This window comes from Theropithecus gelada, chromosome 17, assembly GCF_003255815.1.
Source record: "Theropithecus gelada isolate Dixy chromosome 17, Tgel_1.0, whole genome shotgun sequence".
Lineage (NCBI taxonomy): Eukaryota > Metazoa > Chordata > Mammalia > Primates > Cercopithecidae > Theropithecus > Theropithecus gelada.
In genome coordinates, this window is record NC_037685.1 from 8,865,250 (window position 1) to 8,886,274 (window position 21,025).

The window sequence follows — 21,025 nt, forward strand, 5'->3', positions numbered from 1 at the left end:
TGAGACGGAGTCTCGCTCTGTCGCCCAGGCTGGAGTGCAGTGGCCGGATCTCAGCTCATTGCAAGCTCCGCCTCCTGGGTTCACGCCATTCTCCTGCCTCAGCCTCCCGAGTAGCTGGGACTACAGGCGCCCACCACCTCGCCTGGCTAGTTTTTTGTATTTTTTAGTAGAGACGGGGTTTCACCGTGTTAGCCAGGATGGTCTCCATCTCCTGACCTAGTGATCCGCCCGTCTCGGCCTCCCAAAATGCTGGGATTACAGGCTTGAGCCACCGCGCCCGGCTCGTGTTTCTCTTTATTGAACATAATTAGCTAAATTCAGCTACCTATGACCTAATTTTCTGTCAATTTTTGCAGTTTTAAAGACTCTGTATTCACTCTATTAAATTCCAATATTCCCATTTTTGCTTAGCTCTATTGCACAGAACAGACATCTCTCAGCAGCATTTTATTTAGCAGATCACTCAATTCTCTGTGATCGTTTCTTTCCTGAAATCCCAGGATATCAAGGTCTTTTGGTTTTTATTTTATTTGAGTAGTTACTCCCTTTTAGTTCATGTTCTTTCTGCTTTTTCTTTCTAACTTTGTAATGATGAAACTCCAGAAATTCATCGTTAGTCCTCTTCCCTTACCTCTCTATACTCACTATTTTGGTGATATCATTTTATATTAAGTCTTTAAATTATGTCTGTATGCTAACAGACTCCTAATTAATATCTTCTGGACATCCTTCTACAACTCCTGAATGATTCATTTAACTGTCTACTCAATATTTCCTCTTAAAATATTGGCCAGGCACAGTGGCTTATGCCTGTTATTCCGGCACTTTGGGAGGCTGAGGTAAACGGATCACCTAAGATTAGGAATTCAAGACCAGCCTGGCCAACATGGCAAACCCTTGTCTCTACTAAAAAAAATAAGAAAATTAGCTGGGTGTGGTGGCTGGTGCCTGTAATCCCAGCTACTTGGGAGGCTGAGGCAGGGAGAATTGCTTGAACCCGGGAGGTGGAGGTTGCAGTGAGCAGAGATCATGGCACTGCACTCTAGTCTGGGGGACGGAGCAAGATTCTGTCCAACCCCCAAAAAAGTAGCTTAATTAATTAATTCAGTAATCTAAAATCTTAAATTAAAATCACTGGAAAAGGTCTTAATGATTTAAATGGCTTTTGCTTTATTGCAGTTGTTTCACAATATTTCTTTTTCTTACAAATTATTATATCCTGTATTAATGTCATCATTTTATATAAAATATACATGAATAAAAAATCAAATTTCCTTTAATGTTCAATCGAGAAAAATAATTGCTCTTGCACTTTGTGGCCTCTTGGTAAATGTAATGTATAATAATCTGTATATGTAAAATTGCTTACAGTCCATTTTAATTTTTAAGTTCAGTTTTTTTTTTTTAAGGAGTGAACTTTGTTTTTCTGCTATATTACACTACCAATGAAAATGTAATAGTATTTTTATGTAGCCAATCTGTTGTTTTAATACACTATCAAATTAGGTATTAGAGGAACTTTGATATATTTATATTTTATAAATTTACCTAATAGAGTGACAAGATGAGATATTACATTTTATTTAATTTACCTTCCCCTTGTCCATTCAATAAGGGATTTTTAGTCAAATCTGAATCAATATGCTCTAATAACTCTTTACGGCAGTGTTCTTAGCACCCACTGTTAGCTCCACTGTCACATAAAAGTATAAAGATTTCTCTCACATTCCAGACAAATAGCATATGAGCAGATAGGATAAATACCTAATGTAGATGATGGGTTGATGGGTGCAGCAAACCACCATGGCACATGTATAGCTCTGCACGTGTATCCCAGAACTTAAAGTATACATATTTCAAAAAGTAAATGAAACTAAACTTGCTAAGACCATGGATAAACTTGTATTTGTTTACTCAGTAAAAATTTGAGTATTGTCTGTGCCAGGAACTTTTGAAAAGACCTTTACATTTGTATTTCTCAAAAACACAGTTGTAAGAAGGGAAATAAAGCACTAAACTAAGCAAGAATATAGTAGCTTAAAGTAATAAGAACAGTAAACATTTAAGTTGAAAGGTGATTAATAAAAAGACTTGGTCATGATGGGTGACCACCTTCTAGGCAATCTCGATTGAGGGGTGGAGTGGGGTAGTTCATCGTAACAGGTAGGAGGATGTTATCAGTAATTTGTTATAGTATTCACATGAATAACAAAATAATTTTTAAAAATTATCTCTAGACTATGCACCTCCCTTTAGTGTTTCCCCTTTCACGGTGTGTGCCTGCCACTATGACCCTCTCCCCTTTAAATGTCATTGCTTCTAGATTCCAGAATCAGTTGGTACTTACGGACTATATAGTCCTCTTCCCTTATCTCTCTATACTCACTATTTTGGTGAATATCATGTTATGTTATACATTTAAATTATGTCTATATGCTATCAGCATCTTAATTAACACATTCTTGCCATCCTTCTGCAAGTCCTGAATGATGCATTTGACTATCTACTCAATATCTCCACTTAAAATATTAAAGTAGTTTAATTAATTCAGTTTTTCCAGAATCTTAAAATCACTGGAGAAGGTCTAATGATTTAAATGGCCTTTGCTTTATTGCAGATGTTTAACAATATTTCTTTTTCTTACAAATTATTACACCCTATACTAATGTCATCATTTTAATATAAGATATAGACGAATAAGAAATGGAACTTCCTTTAATGCTTAATCGAGAAAAATAACTCTTCATGCAGTTTGTGTTCTCTTGGTAAATGCTATCTATAATATTCTGTAGCATGTTAAAATGCTTATAAACTAATTTGATTTGGATAACCGTGACTTCCTCAAGAAACAGAAAGAAGTTCAGTGTGGCTGAAGAATGCTGACAGCTGGCAGGATATGAGTTCAGATAAGTAGTCTTGGGGTAATTGATGTAGGGCCTCGTAGGACAGATACATTAAGATTTTGTCCTAAGAGCATAAATCTTGTCAAGTAGTTAATTGGGCACTTGAATCTGTTTTTCAGAAGAAATTTAGGACTACAGGTAAACTTTTTATACTTTGTTTCTACAGAGCATTTAAAATTATAAAATTAAATGATATTTTCTCCACAAAAAATATAGTGTTCTGGGGCGCTGTAACATCAGAGAGTAGAACAAATTAGCAACGACAGTTGAGCAAGAGTGACCAAATCAACTGTGTCAAATACAATTGAGATTGGGAGAAAAATTACACCACTGAGGTGTTTGGTGATTTTCACTAGTGCAAATGACTGAAGTGGGTTGAAGAGAGAATGATGGTTATGTATAAGTACATTTAATAATTATAAAAAATAACTACATATTATGTCGGAAAGGCAACAGAGAGCTGGAGCAGTTAGTGAAAATGAATATGACGTGTTGTATGTTTTTGTAAAAAACAGAACTTCATAAATTGATTGGAATTAACCAAAATAGATTAAAAATTGATAAAATTGGTAATATAAGAAGTGCTCATTGAAGTAGAGGAACCCCTTTGGCAAGAAAGATGGGATGCAAAATAGATACAGTGGAATCAACCCTTGATTCAAGCAGAAACAGTTAATATATTATAACAAAAATAAAGACTTTCAGATTATGTTACAAATTCTTCTCTGTTCTTTTTTGCTATGCCAAAGACAGCAACATGTATATGTATGAGTTTGTGCATGTGAATGTCCTTGCATATCTTTTATTATATTAATACCTTTGCTGACTTAAAGCTTGCTAACAAAACTCTTTGTATTTACTTAAATTTTGTAAGTTGAACTGTGAATGTCACAGGAAGGCTAAATGATCATGAATCTAAGTATTATTTGGGATAAATTTATTGATCTTAGAAGCATTAAATATTGTCTATGTGTTTCTCTTTTAATTGTATTATTTTTAAATTTTCTTTTGGAGAAAAATAATCCTATTCTTTTTTTTTTTTTCACACTGTTGCAATCTAGCTTTGTAGAGAAGACTATCTCAATAATGATGGCCTAGTATAATCATTAACTAATCAGACAGCCAGCAAATCAAAGGGGGGAAGATATATAGTCAAATGACTGTTAATGGATTGTGTTAGTGGGTTTGATTAATTATTTTGGCCTTAGTCATTTGTAAGAAAATAAGAGTTTTAATTTTTTCCTTTGTAAAGATAACATACAGAATATATTAAACAGTGAGGATTTTTGCAGCTAGCCTTGGAGACACTTACCAAAGAGTAGTTTGGAGAGGTAAAATCAAACAAAACATATAAATTTCTTGAGTGTAATCTGCTCTGTATATTTTACACTATGATTTGAAAATTCTCTTTTTATATTGATTTAGTCTTTGTAACTGTTTTTATAAATCAGATTTTTTAGTTGTAGCTATAATTTTTATGGTCATGAAGAGTCCATATGTCACTGGTATCTGATCAGTAGTCACTTTTCCAATAAAAAAGGTTGGAGACCTCACCCTTCCTTCTTGTACTGCTATTACTACCACAAGTAATCTTTTGTAATAATGTATTCAGTTTTACACAGAAAGACTTAAATCATGTAAAGTAGAGGCAGCATCTGTCTTCTAAAGTCATATACTTGAATGTCCTTGCTATTTTATTGTGCTTGCTATTAGATTAACAATAACATATTCTTCTAAATCTAGGCAATATTCTATTATTTCATTGCAAGCTTTTTTTTCTTCTACCTTTTGCTACAGAAAATAAATGTACATGCACATAAACACTCACAAATACACACACGCATTGCTATATATTTCCCTTAAGAATCAGCAGGTTTGATTGTTAGGAAGTTTGAAAAATGTTTCCTTTTGTCTTAAAAGAGAAAAGCAATGCCGGCCTGGAGCGGTGGCTCACCCCTGTACTCCCAGCACTTTGGGAGGCCGAGGCGGGTGAATCACCTGAGGTCAGGAGTTCAAGAATAGCCTGACCAACATGGCGAAACCCTGTCTCTATTAAAAATATGAAGTTAGCCGGGCATGTTGGTGCACGCATGTAATCCCAGCTCCTCAGGAGGCAGAGGCAGGAGAATCGCTTGAAGCTGGGAGCCAGAAGTTGCAGTGAGCCAGGACTGTGTCACTGCACCCCAGCCTGGACAACAAGAGCAAAACTCCGTCTCAAAAAGAAAAAAAAAGAGAGAGAGAGAGAGAGAGAAACACTACCAATTCTGAGCTAGGAAGCAAAGTTTATCTGTATATCTCCAACCTTCTAAATAATCTCTGACTGTGATAAAACTGAATTCCCCTGAGCATCTTTTGATTTGATAATGTGTGGAATTATATTCTCTTGATTGTTAAACAACGTACTTTTACATTTTAAGCCATTCATTAGAAAATAATATAGCAAAAAATCTGATACTTATGGGTATTTTTAAACTTCATCTATAATAAATATTTAAGTACATACTACAAATAAATACCTAATGAATTCAATTAAAATCAGTGGAAATAATTGTTATAAAATGTTAAAACATGTTATTTATTTTATAGCAACATGGTACATTGTTGAATCCCAGAAAGAAAAACAGCAGAATAATAAGTAAATCAAATCAGGTAGCCTCTAACTAAACAATATATATATTTTTTCAGTCATTCTCTAAAAGGACATAAATTTCTATATGTTTTCCAATACTGCTGAAATTGTGAAGCCTCTGGCTATTTAGGAAAAATATGAAAACTATTACATAAAATTTCATTCATAACTTACTTTTAAAAATAGTATAATTCATTCTTAGATTATAACTCAGTTATCTATCACTATCATTTTTCTTTTTTCTCTGGTTCTGTCTACAGCAAAGTCAAATAACTGAATTTATTTCAGGATTAATTATTATATTTCAGTAGAGGACAGAGAGCAACAGTGTTGCTTCTGAGTCTTTTTCATACCTTGTCTTCCTTTCCTGAGCTCCTTTTGTCTACCACTGCTCTAATCTAAAATCCATATCCTCTGTTATATTTTCTACACCAAATTACCATAACTTAATGTGCTAATTTATAATTAATAAAGAATATCCGGGTCGGGCGCGGTGGCTTAAGCCTGTAATCCCAGCACTTTGGGAGGCCGAGACGGGCGGATCACTAGGTCAGGAGATCGAGACCATGCTGGCTAACACGGTGAAACCCCGTCTCTAGTAAAATATGCAAAAAAACTAGCCGGGTGAGGTGGCGGGCGCCTGTAGTCCCAGCTATTTGGGAGGCTGAGGCAGGAGAATGGCGTAAACCTGGGAGGCAGAGCTTGTAGTGAGCTGAGATCCGGCCACTGCACTCCAGCCTGGGTGACAGAGCGAGACTCTGTCTCAAAAAAAAAAAAAACAAAAAAAAAACAACAAAAAACTAGCCAGGCGAGGTCTTGGGCGCCTATAGTCCCAGCTACTCGGGAGGCTGAGGCAGGAGAATGGCGTGAACCCGGGAGGCGGAGCTTGCAGTGAGCTGAGATCCGGCCACTGTACTCCAGCCTGGGCGACAGAGCGAGACTCCGTCTCAAAAAAAAGAAAAAAAAAAAAAAGAATATCCGATTTTCTCTATGTACTTAAGAAATAACAAAGCCCAGCTACACATAATGGGCCTACTAATAAAACACATGGGAGCGCAGAAATGATAGAACTGAAATATGTCCAAGTCAAGTTGTTCAGTTGCCTCCTGAACACGAGAAAAGGCTATTAAAGCTAAATTCGTTTTTGACACTAATCATTCTTTTAACATGTTCCCTTTGTTGATGAAGTCTCTTTCATTGTTTTTATTTTTACTCTTTATTCTAGAAATGTTTTCATGCATTTACTAAATACAATCAGAGCTACTCCTTGCTATAAAAGTACTTACAGATTATATGGCTTAACACTGTCCTGGAAACATCTATTTTTTTAATTAATTTATTTTTGTCTTAAATATCTTTTAAAATCTTCTTTAACTGTTATACCCTTGTCTCGGTCAGTGTTTTGTTATGTTTTGCTGAGGAATTTTGTAAGCAGCTCACATTGAGTCTTTCAAATATTGTTCTGTCACTCACCTGAAATTGGTCATTTGCATATGCAAGAATTACCTTACAAACACACACAACAATTTATCAAGTCTCCTTCAAAAATTAGTCCAAGTACTGTTTCCTTTCAAAAGTAATTCCTTACCTCACTGGAAAAATATTGACCTCCTTTAAATATTGCTAGTATTTTAAAATATAATATTGTGTTTTGTTATATATTAATTAAACAATATATAAAATTATGTGTTACACTATACATACCATATTACATATGCGTGTTTATATACACATATAAATATGTGCATGTATGTGTACACACGTGTGTGTGTGTATGTATATGTATATATAGAGGGAGATATCTGTGTCTATACTTATATCGAGAGAGAGAGAGAGAGATTGACCATTTAAATTATGTGATTACTTCAGTATTATGTAATACTTTGATTTATGATACTTTTAACATTTCTACTGTCATTTATGCTATAATATTGCTGTAACATATTCTCAAAATAACTTCCCTTACAACTACAACTCTTCTATTTTTTTCCTATTTTTCTCTCATTCATCTAACATATTGTGTTTGAATTCCACATATTCTATCTTCTCTTGGTGACAACACACAGACATCTCACGTGCATGTGTAAATACTCACAACATATGCACACAAATCACTTAAAGGTCATAAACGACCTATATATTAATCATTGGAAAAAAGCATGGACAATCCTTATATTAATGAATCCAAGATCGGCAAAACATGTTTCCTGACCATTTTAATAGCTTTTCACAAGGACCCGAGGTGTTTAGCAGCTTTTAAAGTCCATGTGCAAGTCTGTAAAATCCTTTATTCAATGAATTTTTTTTTCACTCTAGTTGGACATTGACGTAAATATGAAACCAACCCTAAATAAAAATTGTACCCTTTTCCCCTTAGTGAAAGAAGATCTACATTTCTGTCAGACTCAATTGGAGTAAAATCTGATATTTAAAACTAAAGAAGATGGTAATCATGCTGATTCTCAAAGTACTCATTTGTCAAATGGGAATAACAGTATCAACTACATGGAGATTTTATAGAAATTAAATAAGATAAAATAGTTTGGTAACTAAAAAAATAAATAAATCCCTTTAAGTTCCTATCATACTGCTGTTCTTCCATCCTCAGTAGCTTTAAAAGAACCTTCAAAATTGATTAATTCAGGACATTTTTATGATCTTCCAGGTTAGAGATCAAACAGGGAAATGGCACTCATTATTGTAGAAATATCTCTTGTATGTTCATATCTGGCCAACCTATGGTTGCAGGAAAATCTGATTTTCTACTAGCTCTATGAACTTCGAAAATCACTTAACCTCGTTGAGCCTAATATTCCTCTATGTAATACAATTAATAATCTTTACTTTGCATCTTTTTTAATATTATAAATATATGCAATATGCTTATAATGACACATAATTCATTAACGTTAGTTATGGAAGTAGTAGCCTCTCTTTTATATGAAGATATTTTGTAAACAGAAAATATTTTCATTCATTCCTCCTGCACGTCTGTTGTGAAAGTACATATAAAGTTATAAGGTGTAATAGCCCCAATTTGAGAGATGAGGAACGGAGAATAGACATATGCTACGTTTATATCTATTGCACACTGATTAAAATTCTATTAAATTCTGTTAATAGTTACATCAAAAGAATATTTCATACCTTAATTTTAATAAATATTACTTCACTAAGCAAGATAAAGCAACTGAACCAATAAGAAATAAAATTCCGCATATAATATATAGTCTTAGGAACAAAAAAGCCAACAGGACATCTCTGATCTGATGTAACCATTTAATGACATGTGCAGGTGGCAGAATCTCCCTATATCTGATGACAGAAGAGTAGGAAATGAGAGCATAAAAGAATGGCATACCCTAGGAAAAGGAATCTGGTCACATTCTTGACCTACTCTCATATGTGTTCTACTGTTTCTGATTTCGTGGTCAACGTAACTCTAAACTCCCCACATTTCAACCAACAGTAGAAATGGGTAGAGAATAATGACTATGCCAGAGTCAAAGGTACCCACTGTCACAGCATCTGTCATTAACTGATAACTATCATTGGCTTTCTGGCTAATAGTGATCATTGGCTATTTCCTCCCCAAAAGATTACCCTCCCAGACTCTAACAGGTACTACCTGTCATTAGAACCTAAGGTGGGAGATTGACAAAAATTCAGTACTTAGCATTGAAATTTCTTCTTTGTCTGGTTATGTAAATGCATGTTTCCGCTTCTTTGTAAGAGCCTGTTGTTATGATAGCCTCACATAATTTGAGTTCCATAAATTATTTTTCTCTTTTTTTTTTTTCCTGTACTCAGCAGCCAAAGGAAATATAATCATCACCTTATTTATAAAGCTTCTCTTTTTTCAATTATGGTAATGTGTTTCTAACTTTCCATTCTTAATATATGACCATAAATCCCACTTCTACACTTACTGTTAACACTTCATACTTGTCTACTGTTCTTTAACTAAAAGTCCTAATTCTCTGTTTTACATTTTTAGTAACATATGGATTAGTAAAAATGTGATTGTGATTTAGATTCAAATGAGGAATCTGATGAATGATATAAGCCTCCCATCTCCCTCACACAAATTATATATACAAACAAGTTTACCCATCAACTTAGAGGTTAGGGTCACCTTCAAGCTTATTTTTGGATAAATTTACCAGCCAGAAAACCTGAATTAACAATGCTGTACATAGAGAATTTTGTAGCAAATTAATTTAAACTTACAAGACTCAGAATCAAAGAGAACTAGCCACTCTTGCTCTAAGTTGAGTGAACTTAATGATCTTATTAATTTTTCTGTACCCTACTTAACTCATCAATAAAGTTAAGTTGGCTCACTTGGTGTCTAGAGGCTCCTTAGCTCCAATTTTTAAATATTCCATAATTCTAATTGCTAAGTACTGTTAAATCATAACTCTCTACTATTCAAGTATGTTTTATTCCTCTGCAGAGGTTGAAATACCATGCATTGAAGCTTTGAAAATCACACAGAATATGCATTTACATCAATGGATGATCACATTAATACATCTTAGGTCAAATAATTGATAGGAGACACTGTATTATGATTAGGCATTTTACATGTATTATCTAACCGATATTCACAAAACTTTTGTATGGCAGTATGATCGCATTTTATAGATAAAGAAACTGAATATCAGAGAAATTAAGTGATGTTATCATAATCATATAAGTGGCCATAAGTCAATCAGTGGCAGAGATAGGATTTAGATCCATGATCCATCATCATACATCATTTTCCACCATCACATTTCACTTAAAAATAGTATTTGATAAAGACATTTAAAAATGTGAATACATAATTTAAAATGTGTTTTGATGTTTACTTTTAATATAGGGTTTTTCAGTACGTTGAATCTATTGAAACAGCATCACACATCATTACCTGTGGTGGAAGCAGTGGCAATCTTATAAAAGCAAGGAGCATGCTCAGGTCGTTGCATCTACTCTGCATGTCATACTTGACCCACATCATCAATGCATGGAAAATGGTTTCTTCATCAGGAACATTGACATCATCACTGGCCAGTAGTTTGTGGAGCTCCTCAGCTGGAAGGAGTAAAAACTCTTGATTTCTGATAACTTCCATTATGTTTTCCTGCAGGGAGAAAACATCTTGGCATAAATTCTGTTTCACTTTTATTTAGCTAGTAAAGCATTTCAGAAAGAAATAAGAAAAGTAGGCAATAACCTTTGTTCTCATTATAACATAATCCTTGAGACTCAATCCTTCAGAAACTAGAAACTGTTAAGATGAAAGCATTGTAATTGTAATTGAAGTGTAAATGTATCCCAGACAGCACAGATCTTGTAATAAGTGGAGGATTATAATGCTGAGCTTTGTTATGCAGGCAGAACGTACTAAGTGATTAAATGTTCAAGTTTCAAGTGTACTGCTATATAAGATTTGGTGAACAGGAAAAAATAACATCTCACATTTTTAAAAGCTTGACTATATATATAGACATATATATGAGAATCAGAAAATGACACTAAAATTGCATAGATAAAAGTAGCACTATAAGAAGCACCACTGTTTATTCAAAAGAGAAATAATAGGACATATAGGCCACCAAAGTCACAAAATCCAGTATGTTCCACCCTACTATTATCTCTTTTCCCTCCCTCCTTTCATGACAATTTCTTTGGCTTAATTCATATTCCCATTTATTTTCTTCCTGATTGCTCCCATAACCTCTTAATTACACTGCCTAACTCTATTCTTAGATTCTCAGTTTCATCCTCTATCATGATGCCGGAATAATATTTCCAAAACATAAATGTGCTCATGGTTTTATTCTGAAGCTTTTGTTTGTTTTGTTTTGTTTTATGATTTCTCCTTATCTTTTGTTTCAAATTTATTGTTTTAGCAAGCTGCTGTTCATACCTTTTCTGGTTCTCTTTGTTTTTCAATTTGCCATCTTGTTTGACGTGTCCTCCCTCATTTACTCCATTGCTTAAAATGACTTTTATCAACCTTGCTGTTCTAAATTTCTGCCACATTCCAAGATTCAATTCAAGAGCTACCTATTGTATATGGCTCCTCAAGTTTCTATGGAGTCCCATTTGAGCTGGTGACGCCTTCACTATCCCCTTATGGTGTGTAGTGGGTGTATCCCTGCCACAGCAGATACCACATCGCAGCCTAATCTTTGGTAAACGTAGAAATCTTTTCACAAATTTTAAGCTGTAAGACCCTGATTTATATAACCTTGTATATCTAGATCCTGGCACAAAGCCTAGAAAACAGCAGAGGAGCTGTACATATTTGCTGAATACATGAATTGATAATCTCTGTAGAGAAAAATAAAATTGTAGAAACAGCACAGGATAGTACAGTGTTTAACAACATGTTTTTAAAACTACTTGTCAAAAACTTTCTTACATTTTAAGCAAAAACGCTTCTGTGGACGATACATGTTTAGAGAGAAGACAGAGATTCCGTTGTTTGGCCTTCTCTGCTCCACCTCTCCCCATGTCTCCTGGGATAGCTCCACTATATAACAAACACTTCTCAGGTTCTAGTTTTAAAGCCACGGTGGTGGCAGCAATATCCACAGGACACATATTTTAGTATAAAAACTGTAGTAGAGTGACACTAAGACTCTTGCAAAGAAGTCATTGTGACTATGCTAAACAGAGTAGAGGATTCAGCAAGTAACCATTAATCTGTATGTTAGAGCGGTTTCAAATTTATTTTTTGAGGAGAAACCTGGCCTGTGTTATAGTATATCCTTGGAGCTGAAGTAACTTCAGCTTTCACAAAAGGGCACTAACTTACTTTCTTTCAGGGTGTCTGTCATACATTTACATTAATTGTATAATAATAATAATACTATTTGTAAATAATGTCTTTATTTATACTAACTGACTTCCCAGAATAACTGAAAGTAGTTATTTTGGTTCCAGGAAATTGTTTTGTTCTTTGTGTTTCCTTTGGGCGCTATGTAAATTATAGATGTCCAGTAACTATTCACGTAATTAACAAATTAAGTGTTCTGGGATGTTTTGCCATCAGATTTTTCAAAAAAAAAAAAAAAAAAAAAAACTACGTTAAACTAAAGATGTTCTGAGGAATCTTTGAAAGATTTGTCCATCTGTTTTTCCAGTTACTAAAAAATCTATGCCTCCATTAAAATACACACAGAACTCTATAGCTAGGCCATCAGAATATAGTGGGTGATACCATAAAAAACAGCTCTTTGTAACTCCTAGTGGTGTCTGTCATAAAGATACTGTTCAAGGCATATTTCATTATATTTTATAGTGTCCTCTTTATGATGACCCTTGGGAGAAGTTTCTTTCAGGTTTTAGTAGCAAGAATAATTGCACTTCTCCTGAGTAAATTGGTTTGCTTTTATCATGGATGTTGTAAATTATGAAATTCATCAGATTTCTCTTTTTATTTGGCCTCCAGAAAACTTAGAGTCAAATTGAAATCTATCTGGTAGGAAGGCTATAGACTTTTATAGTTTGATTTCTTTTTCAGACAGTTCTGATAATAGTTTCATTTAATACCGCTACAGCAGTTTTTCTTTTCTTTTTCTTTTTATTTCTGCATCTAACTTAGAGAATATTCCAGTAATTTTGTATTTTTAGAAGTTACACTAAATCCTTTGGTACCAGCAGCATTATTTCTACAAACTGCTATAAGTAAATGGGACCTTAGGAGCTGGTATCAGATTTTTCACACTTACCTACATATTATTACGTAGGTGTTAATTTTTTTTCTTCTACATTTTATTGAATTTCTCAAGTTCTCCTTGCTGTTTTCTTTTTTCCATCAAGCCTCATTTTAGTGATACTTTGTTTATTGTACCTACAATGTAGGTTCTGGAAATTGATTGTTTTAACATCATTATGTGTTATTGCTAAAAGAGGAGATATAAATTCAACGAGTTTCTTACATTGCTTGCATATGTTAGCAAACTCCTTATTGTCTATGAAGATCATATAACAAGAGGCCTGGTTGCCTTTTGTACAATCTCTTTCTTAGGTTTATTCAGTCATCCATTCGGCATAGGTTTATTGAAACCCTGATATATGGCCCTGGTAATCATCGTAAGGACAAAATAGATTTGAATAAAAAACTCGCCATGTGGGAGATACCTATAAAAAGTGCAGTATCTGGAAAATGATAGTAGTCAACTGTAGAATCCAGCTTTTCAAATGGACCTAGAATATTAGAAAGGAGTTTAAACCAGAAAATGGGAAATGGAGACATACAGTATTCTGGCCAGTGAAATCCATATAAAGACATAATAGCAGGGAGTATAGTATGCGATGCCATAGTTGAATATATTGAATCTCATATGAACACACATACATACATACACCCATTTTCTACATATGGGTTAAAAATCCTTGTTATAAAGAAAGATTTTGGCAACAAACATAAGTTGCCATTTCATAAAACAGGTTAGTTACAAAAATAAAGGCTAAACTACTATTTACTGTGGCTTCTTCATAACATTTTAAAATAATTTTTCTAGCTAAAAAAATGTAGTTTTGTGTTATCCTGAATAGACAGAAGTTTTGTACTGATTTTTTTGTTTGTTTAATGATTTCCTGGACTTAATGTAAACATATTTTCTAATATTCATTTCTTCTGTGCATTAATTAAATTATGGTCTTCCCCCATTAATTGTTGTTAATAATATAAATATAATTGTTTTGAAATTTTATTAGAAATGTAACTTTTTTATCTGAAAATTAGCTGTAAACTAATGGTAATATTGTATCAAACAACATAAGTAAATCCTTTCAACTATCATCTTTTTGTTATTAGGTTTACAATATGGATATTAAACTATAGCAACATATTTTATTATCATTTAAATAACTTTAATTTTGTTTACTTAATGAGTAGCTAATATCAAACCAACACATTATGTGCTATATGTTTAACTTAAAAACTCTCTCTCTCATGGAAGTCTACTGAGTTAAGACTTATGTCTTACCATCTTATATTCTGTGACCATTAGTTAATTACAGTCAACTCCTAGACACTGTTCTAAGCATTATGGAAGGAAGATAAATCCTTTGTCAGACCACTGCATAATCTCTGGCTTCATTTCAATGCACCAGAGGATATAGAATTTATTTAATTATCTGTCTAAATAGTTATTGGTTAGAAAGATGAATTCTTAGGAGGCTCATAATGCCAAGTACCTGAAAAAACAAAAGGGGATCCTGGAATTTGGCTACATCCTCTGGTTGAGGTTGACTAGGTAAGTATGAAAAATATAATCTTTGGGTCTAATGTTTCGGGTCAAAGATTTTAAAATTTCTAATTCTGTAAGCATCCTTTGCAAGCGAAGTTTTGAGGGTTTCATGATATATGCATGGTTCTACTATTTTAAGGATTGAGATTGAAAAATTCATCTTTTGACTTCGGAGGCAATGTTTTTCCTGTTATGTTATGTACTAGATTGAAATGAAATTTTCAGTCTTCTATTTCATTGGATCCAAAGGTACAATGTAGGCCACAGTGGCTGTTTCCCCAGAGGGCACAGGTGGTAAACCTTAGCCACAGCTTTGGTGTTCTCTACCAAACAGCTTTTTCATTTTTTACAACAGGGCCAGGTTGATAATTTTCTAAATCTTTAAGATCTGCTTCCCTTTTGATTTTAAATTCTGTCTTTGAATTACTTCCATTTTCTTGAAATTTACTATAAGCAGTTGACAGAAGCAACGTGGCTCCTTCGATACTTGGCTTAGAGATTTCTTCTGCCAAGTATTTTGCCACTCACAATTTCTTCTTTCCACAAAACACTGGGATGCAAATACAATTCAGCTAAGTTCTTTGCCACTTTATAACAAGGGTCACTTTCCCTTCAATTACCAAAAACCTATTCCTCATTTCAATCTGAGACCTCATCAGGATGGTCTTTACTGTCATAGTTCTACCAACATTCTGATCGCAATGACTTAGCTAATCTGAGACTTTCTCTACTGTTATCGTCTGAGGTCTCACCTAAATTTCCCTTTACAGTTTGTTCAGGCAATATCGGTTTATTCTAGCATGCATTTCAAAACTCCTCCAGCCATTATTCATTATGTAGTTCCGAAACCTCTTCCACATTTTTAGGGATTTGTTATAGTAACTCCTTACCCCTCAGTATCAATTTCTGTCTTACTTATTTTCTGAGCTGCTATAAAAACTATCTTAGACTGGATAATTTATAAACTACAGAAAATTTTTGCTCACAGTTTTAGAGACTGGAAAGTCCAAGATCAAGGCACCAGCAGATTTGTTGTCTGGCGAGGACTCCTTCCTTATAGATGGCATTTTCTTGCTGTATTCTCATATGGCAGAAGGAGCAAACAAGCTTCCTCTGGCCTCTTACAAGGGCACTAATCCCATTTATAAAGGCAGAGCCCTTATGATCCAAATACCTCACCATGTCCTTTAGCTTTTAATATAACCACAGTGGGGATTAGGTTTTAACATATGGAATTTGAGGGGACACAAATCATAGTAGCATCCCTTCCAAAGGTTATATTTAACATTAACCTAAGAATATGACCTTAGGTGGAAATAGGGTCTTTGCAAATATAGTTGATTAAGTTAAGAAAAAGTCATACTGGATTGGGATGGACCATAATCTAATGACTGTGGTCTTTCCAAGAGACATTTTGAGACACACAGATACACAGTGAGTAGAACTCAGTGCGAAGAAATGAGAGACACAAAGGGAAGAAGACTATCTGAGATGGAGGCAGAGATTGTATGTAGTTATGCTACCACAAACTGAGGAATAACAAAGATTGTCAGTAACAGAAGCTGGAAGAAGCAAGAAAGGATTCTTCTCCAGACACTTTAGGAAAACACATGACCCCAGGAACAATGTGACTTTGAATTTCCAGTCTTTAGAACTGTGAAAAAGTAATTGTAATGTATTTTAAGCCACCCATTTTGTGGGATTTTGTACAGCAGATCTAGGAAACTAACACACATCGTTGGAGAAATGTATAAAAATTATAATTTTTAAAAACTTACTTTAAAAATCTCAAATAAACTTAAGAAAGCATCACAACTATTTCCAATCTTTAAGAATTTCTAAGTTATTTCTTTTATGGAGTAATGCCTTTAAGAAATACTAGTTTTCCCATGTCCCTTATGGAGGATAGCAAATATCAAGAGTTGTAAATACAATCCGGGTGAGCACCTTAAGAGTAAGGCCGCATATATGCATATTTGTTGCATAGGTCATATATATATATGTGCCTATATATATAATTTTCTATTGCTTTTTAGAATTTAAACTTTCTAAAAATGCAGAGTTGAGAAAGGCATCTCCCTTCAAGTATCAAGTGTTTTTAGTAATAATTACCTTATTGTTGCTGCACTGACATATTGCTGTCAAGATTCTAACTTTTTCAGGCTTTAAAACAAATTTTCCTGGGCTTTTGATTATTTGCCTTGCCTGAATTTTTAATCCCTGTGTCAAAGTTGCTGACTGAACTGTTGAACACTACCTTAGAATTTGAAAGGGAATGGAAACTCTTTATGAGATTGTCACAACTTGTTATTTTACTGGGGAGAATGCTGAAGCTGAGAGGAGCTCACATATAGTCACACTCATGGTCAAGATAAGGCTAGGATTAGAAACTCAGCCTTTTGTCCTTAAGTCTATGACACTTCCCATTATACTACCTAGCCTATCTATTGTTTGATTTTTTTTTTCTGGTTCTCCTCACCCATCTATTTTGAGCTTAATATCTTACTTTGACCTATGTGACATATATGCACCCTTACTCTTGAGATGCTCACCTGGATTTTATTTACAACTCTTGATATTTCTGGGTCTCACAACATGGTATGGTGATTATGGGTGATTTAATTTGGAGAGTTGGACAGGATTTAGATGTCAACTCTGCTACTTACTGGCTGTGTGACATTAGAGAGTTGGGTTTCTTGTATGTAAATGAGGATGAAAATAGCATCCATGATAATGCATTCTTATCAGAATTAGGTATGAAGATTAAATTAAATTTACTATCCTTAGAGGAGTGCCTGTCTCACAGAAAGGAACACGTAAGTGTTAGCCATTACTATTCTGCATTTGACCCTACCCTTCACTTCAACCTCCTCTTGCTAGCTCTAGAGGCTACATTAACATTATTTTCTCTATTTTTCTGATTATTCAGTCATTCAAGCTGATGGGCGAGGAGAACCAGAAAAAAATTAATCAAATAGATAGGCCAGGTAGTATAATGGGAAGTGTCATAGACTTAAGGACAAAAGGCTCAGTTTCTAATCCTAGCTTTATCTTGGCCATGAGTGTGACTATATGTGAGCTCCTCTCAGCTTCAGCAGTCTCCTCAGTAAAATAACAAATTGTGACAATCTCATAATGAGTTTCCATTCTCTTTGAAATTCTAAGATAGTGTTCAACAGTTCAGTCAGCAACTTTGACACAGGGATTAAATATTCAGGCAAGGCAAATAATCAAAACATTAAATTTATGTTTTACGGGATTCTTTCTTTATGCGTAGTATATGCTTAATACTGGAAATACAGAAATTAAAAAAAGAAAGGTTCTGGCCTTAAGAATTTTACTTTCTAGTGAGGGGGACAGTATAGTATTATAAGATAATTGCATCCATTTATAATAAGAAGAAAAATTTAGTGATTTGAAGAGGATGACAACAGAAGTGAAATAAAAGAGACCAGACTACATTTTCATCCTTTCTGCAATAACAATTTCCAAAAAAGAAAATGTTTGTAATATATCATAGATTCAAAAAGCACTAAGAAAATATTGGTGTCATCTGGTCCAATTCTCATTATCTAGACAGAATATCAAATAGGAATTACCGCTATCTAACATATTCTTAAATTAGAAGCAGTCTTTGAAATCACTTAATTTAATTCACAATCCATGCACTTTTCTGTGCACTGATTACTCAGTAATTATTTTCAGTGATGGGAAACCCATGAGTCTGTGAGGAAGCCCCTATCACTGCTGAATAGCTCTATTAGAAAATTGTCCGATTTTTGAAGTAACATCTGCCTTCTTGTAATTTTCTTTCATTCAAGGGCAAATCAATTACTATTTTGTTTATCACCTTTGTAAATGCCTGCAGATTAATATTTTTTCTTCTATATATATATATATGTATACATATATATATATGTATACACACACACACACATATCTCATTGTAAAGGCTAAAGAACTACCATTCTTTATCTGTATAAAAGGTCATAATTTTCAAAACCAGGAAAGGATACTAGAACTAAATATATAGTTTTAGTTGAAACTATACATGTCTCTGAATATACCTGCATTTTTCTTATTGCTTTAGAAATGATAAATAAAACAACAATCAGCAGATACTTTTGACTATATGTTGCTTATTTGCATACATTTTTATCATATATACACAAACAGATACTTGTTTAATTAATACTATTTAAATTACACGACAAAGAAAAGTATTCAAAGAGATGTTAATATGTATAGGTTTAACGGTGTTTTCCTGTTTTCTCTGTATTTTGTTATCAGCTCTTAAAAAATAAACATGGAATATAATTTTTTTAAGTGTTCAAATTATATGTTAGTTTCTTCCTTAATAATGGTACTATGCAGAAAAGTTACTAAATGCCATACATGTTTTGTTATCATACACATGAACCCTCTGCCGAGTTTCCCTTACTTAGAGCAAAATTACCTAGATACAACTCCTTGGGACTGAAGTGAATGACTGCCAGTTTTCAGTTTTCTTTATTAATTCTATAGCGCCCACTAAGTGGTGGCTCCCTAATTCATAGTAACTATATATTTACAAAATATGAGAGTATTAATTTTTTTAAAAAGAAGCATTTATAATTATCTCAAGACTGTTTCTAGTGTCAGAAATAATTTCTGGTGGTCATTCTTCAAGATTATCATACAGGAGAAAATATATTTTTGTTATTATAACTCCCTTAAATATATGTGATTCTATGACTGTAAGTGGTCTCAGACAAAATGCTGTTAAATAGATAAGAGGAGTTAGAAGTTACAGTGGAAACAACATTGACTTTTTAATAAGAAAGGGATGCTATTCCAATTCTGATCATTTCTAGTCAAGATTTCCCAGGCAAAATGCATTTAATAATTCTAAGACATCATCTCCTCACCTTGAATATAGATTTTATAACCACATCTAGTTAATAAACATTTTGCTGGTTTGCTTTGAATATAAATTGATATTAGAAAAAAATAATATTTAAACTTTGGAATGTTATGCAAAACATTTGCAATTATTTTGGGAAGATTAACTCTTGTAATAATTTGGTTGTTTCTCATACTGGATATATATTGGTCAAAAGTTTAATATGTGATACCTATTGTCTACTAATGTAAGAGAAAGGAACCTATAGAAATGATTTATAAATTTTATTAAAAAAAAATACTCCAGTCAGCTAAACTATACTACTTCTATTTTTTTGATTTAACAAAACTAATAAACTTCTCAAATATGTTAATTACTTTGCAAAGTTTAAATATACATGTATAAATTATTAGAGTAGTAGTATTTATTTTATAATTAGTAATATTAGGTACATTAACTTCCTGGTAGAGTATAAACCTATCTCTTCTGTCTGCTTGATAAATTGCTGAACATCAGTATTTGCCAATATTCTTTAGGTGTCTAGCAAAGTCATTGAGAATGGTGGGGCTAGAAAGTTTAGGAGAAAAGATAAATCTCTGTACGATCTTTATAAAAGCCATACGTTTTTGACAGTTTAGAAGACAATAGTATCACTGAAAATTAAATCATGAGACAGTAACATACCTATGTATTGAGACCTGTTTCTTTTCATTGCAGTAAACTGTCCAGGGCACCTGATCATAGAATTTTTCTGAAATGATTTCCAGTGCTTGATGAAAGAATAAAAATAATGCTCCTCTACCACCTTACTAGAAAAAGAAACTTGTAATGCAAGACAGGATCTCTGCTTTTCCTGCTCTAGGACATCTTTCAGAAAAGTGGCTGGAAGAATCTACTTTGATCTGTAAGAAAGTATGTATATTGTGTCAGGTGGTGCTTGTTCTGTACTTACAGAAAACTGAAAAAAAAAAGTGTATACCTATCTTCTCAGAAAAGCAAAACAAAACAAAAAAAAAAACTTTCCACGAACTAAAGAATTTTATTGTCAATCTAAGATTTATTTAGTCTTTTGTTCTCATGCTTATAAGCGTAAATGATACTTCAGGAAAGCCTGTTAGATGCATAATCAGAAATAGCTAGACAGTTGGGATAAAAAACATGTGTAGAAAGAAAGAAGTCAGTACAGAAGTTACTTACATAACCACATTGACTATTTTGTAGTAAAAGACAGCATTAGCATTATTCAATGAGGAATACATTACAATTTTGCAATTTAAGGTCTAAATGGTCTCCACAGAAGCATGTAAAATTTTAATTATGATTTTGCATTCATTTATTGCTTAATAAAAGGATTTAGATT

The 21,025-nt window shown here is 33.4% G+C and overlaps 1 protein-coding gene across 1 annotated transcript in view; it reads right to left on the reverse strand.

Moving 5' to 3' along the window:
• Positions 1–21,025, reverse strand: part of KLHL1 (kelch like family member 1) — a 431,623-nt gene that overhangs the window by 164,513 nt on the left and 246,085 nt on the right. Inside the window, exons 5-6 of the mRNA XM_025364396.1 lie at positions 10,437–10,657; positions 4,292–4,310 (exon numbers count right to left, since the gene is read on the reverse strand). Coding sequence (XP_025220181.1) covers positions 4,292–4,310; positions 10,437–10,657 — 240 coding nt within the window. The remainder of the gene's footprint in view (positions 1–4,291; positions 4,311–10,436; positions 10,658–21,025) is intronic.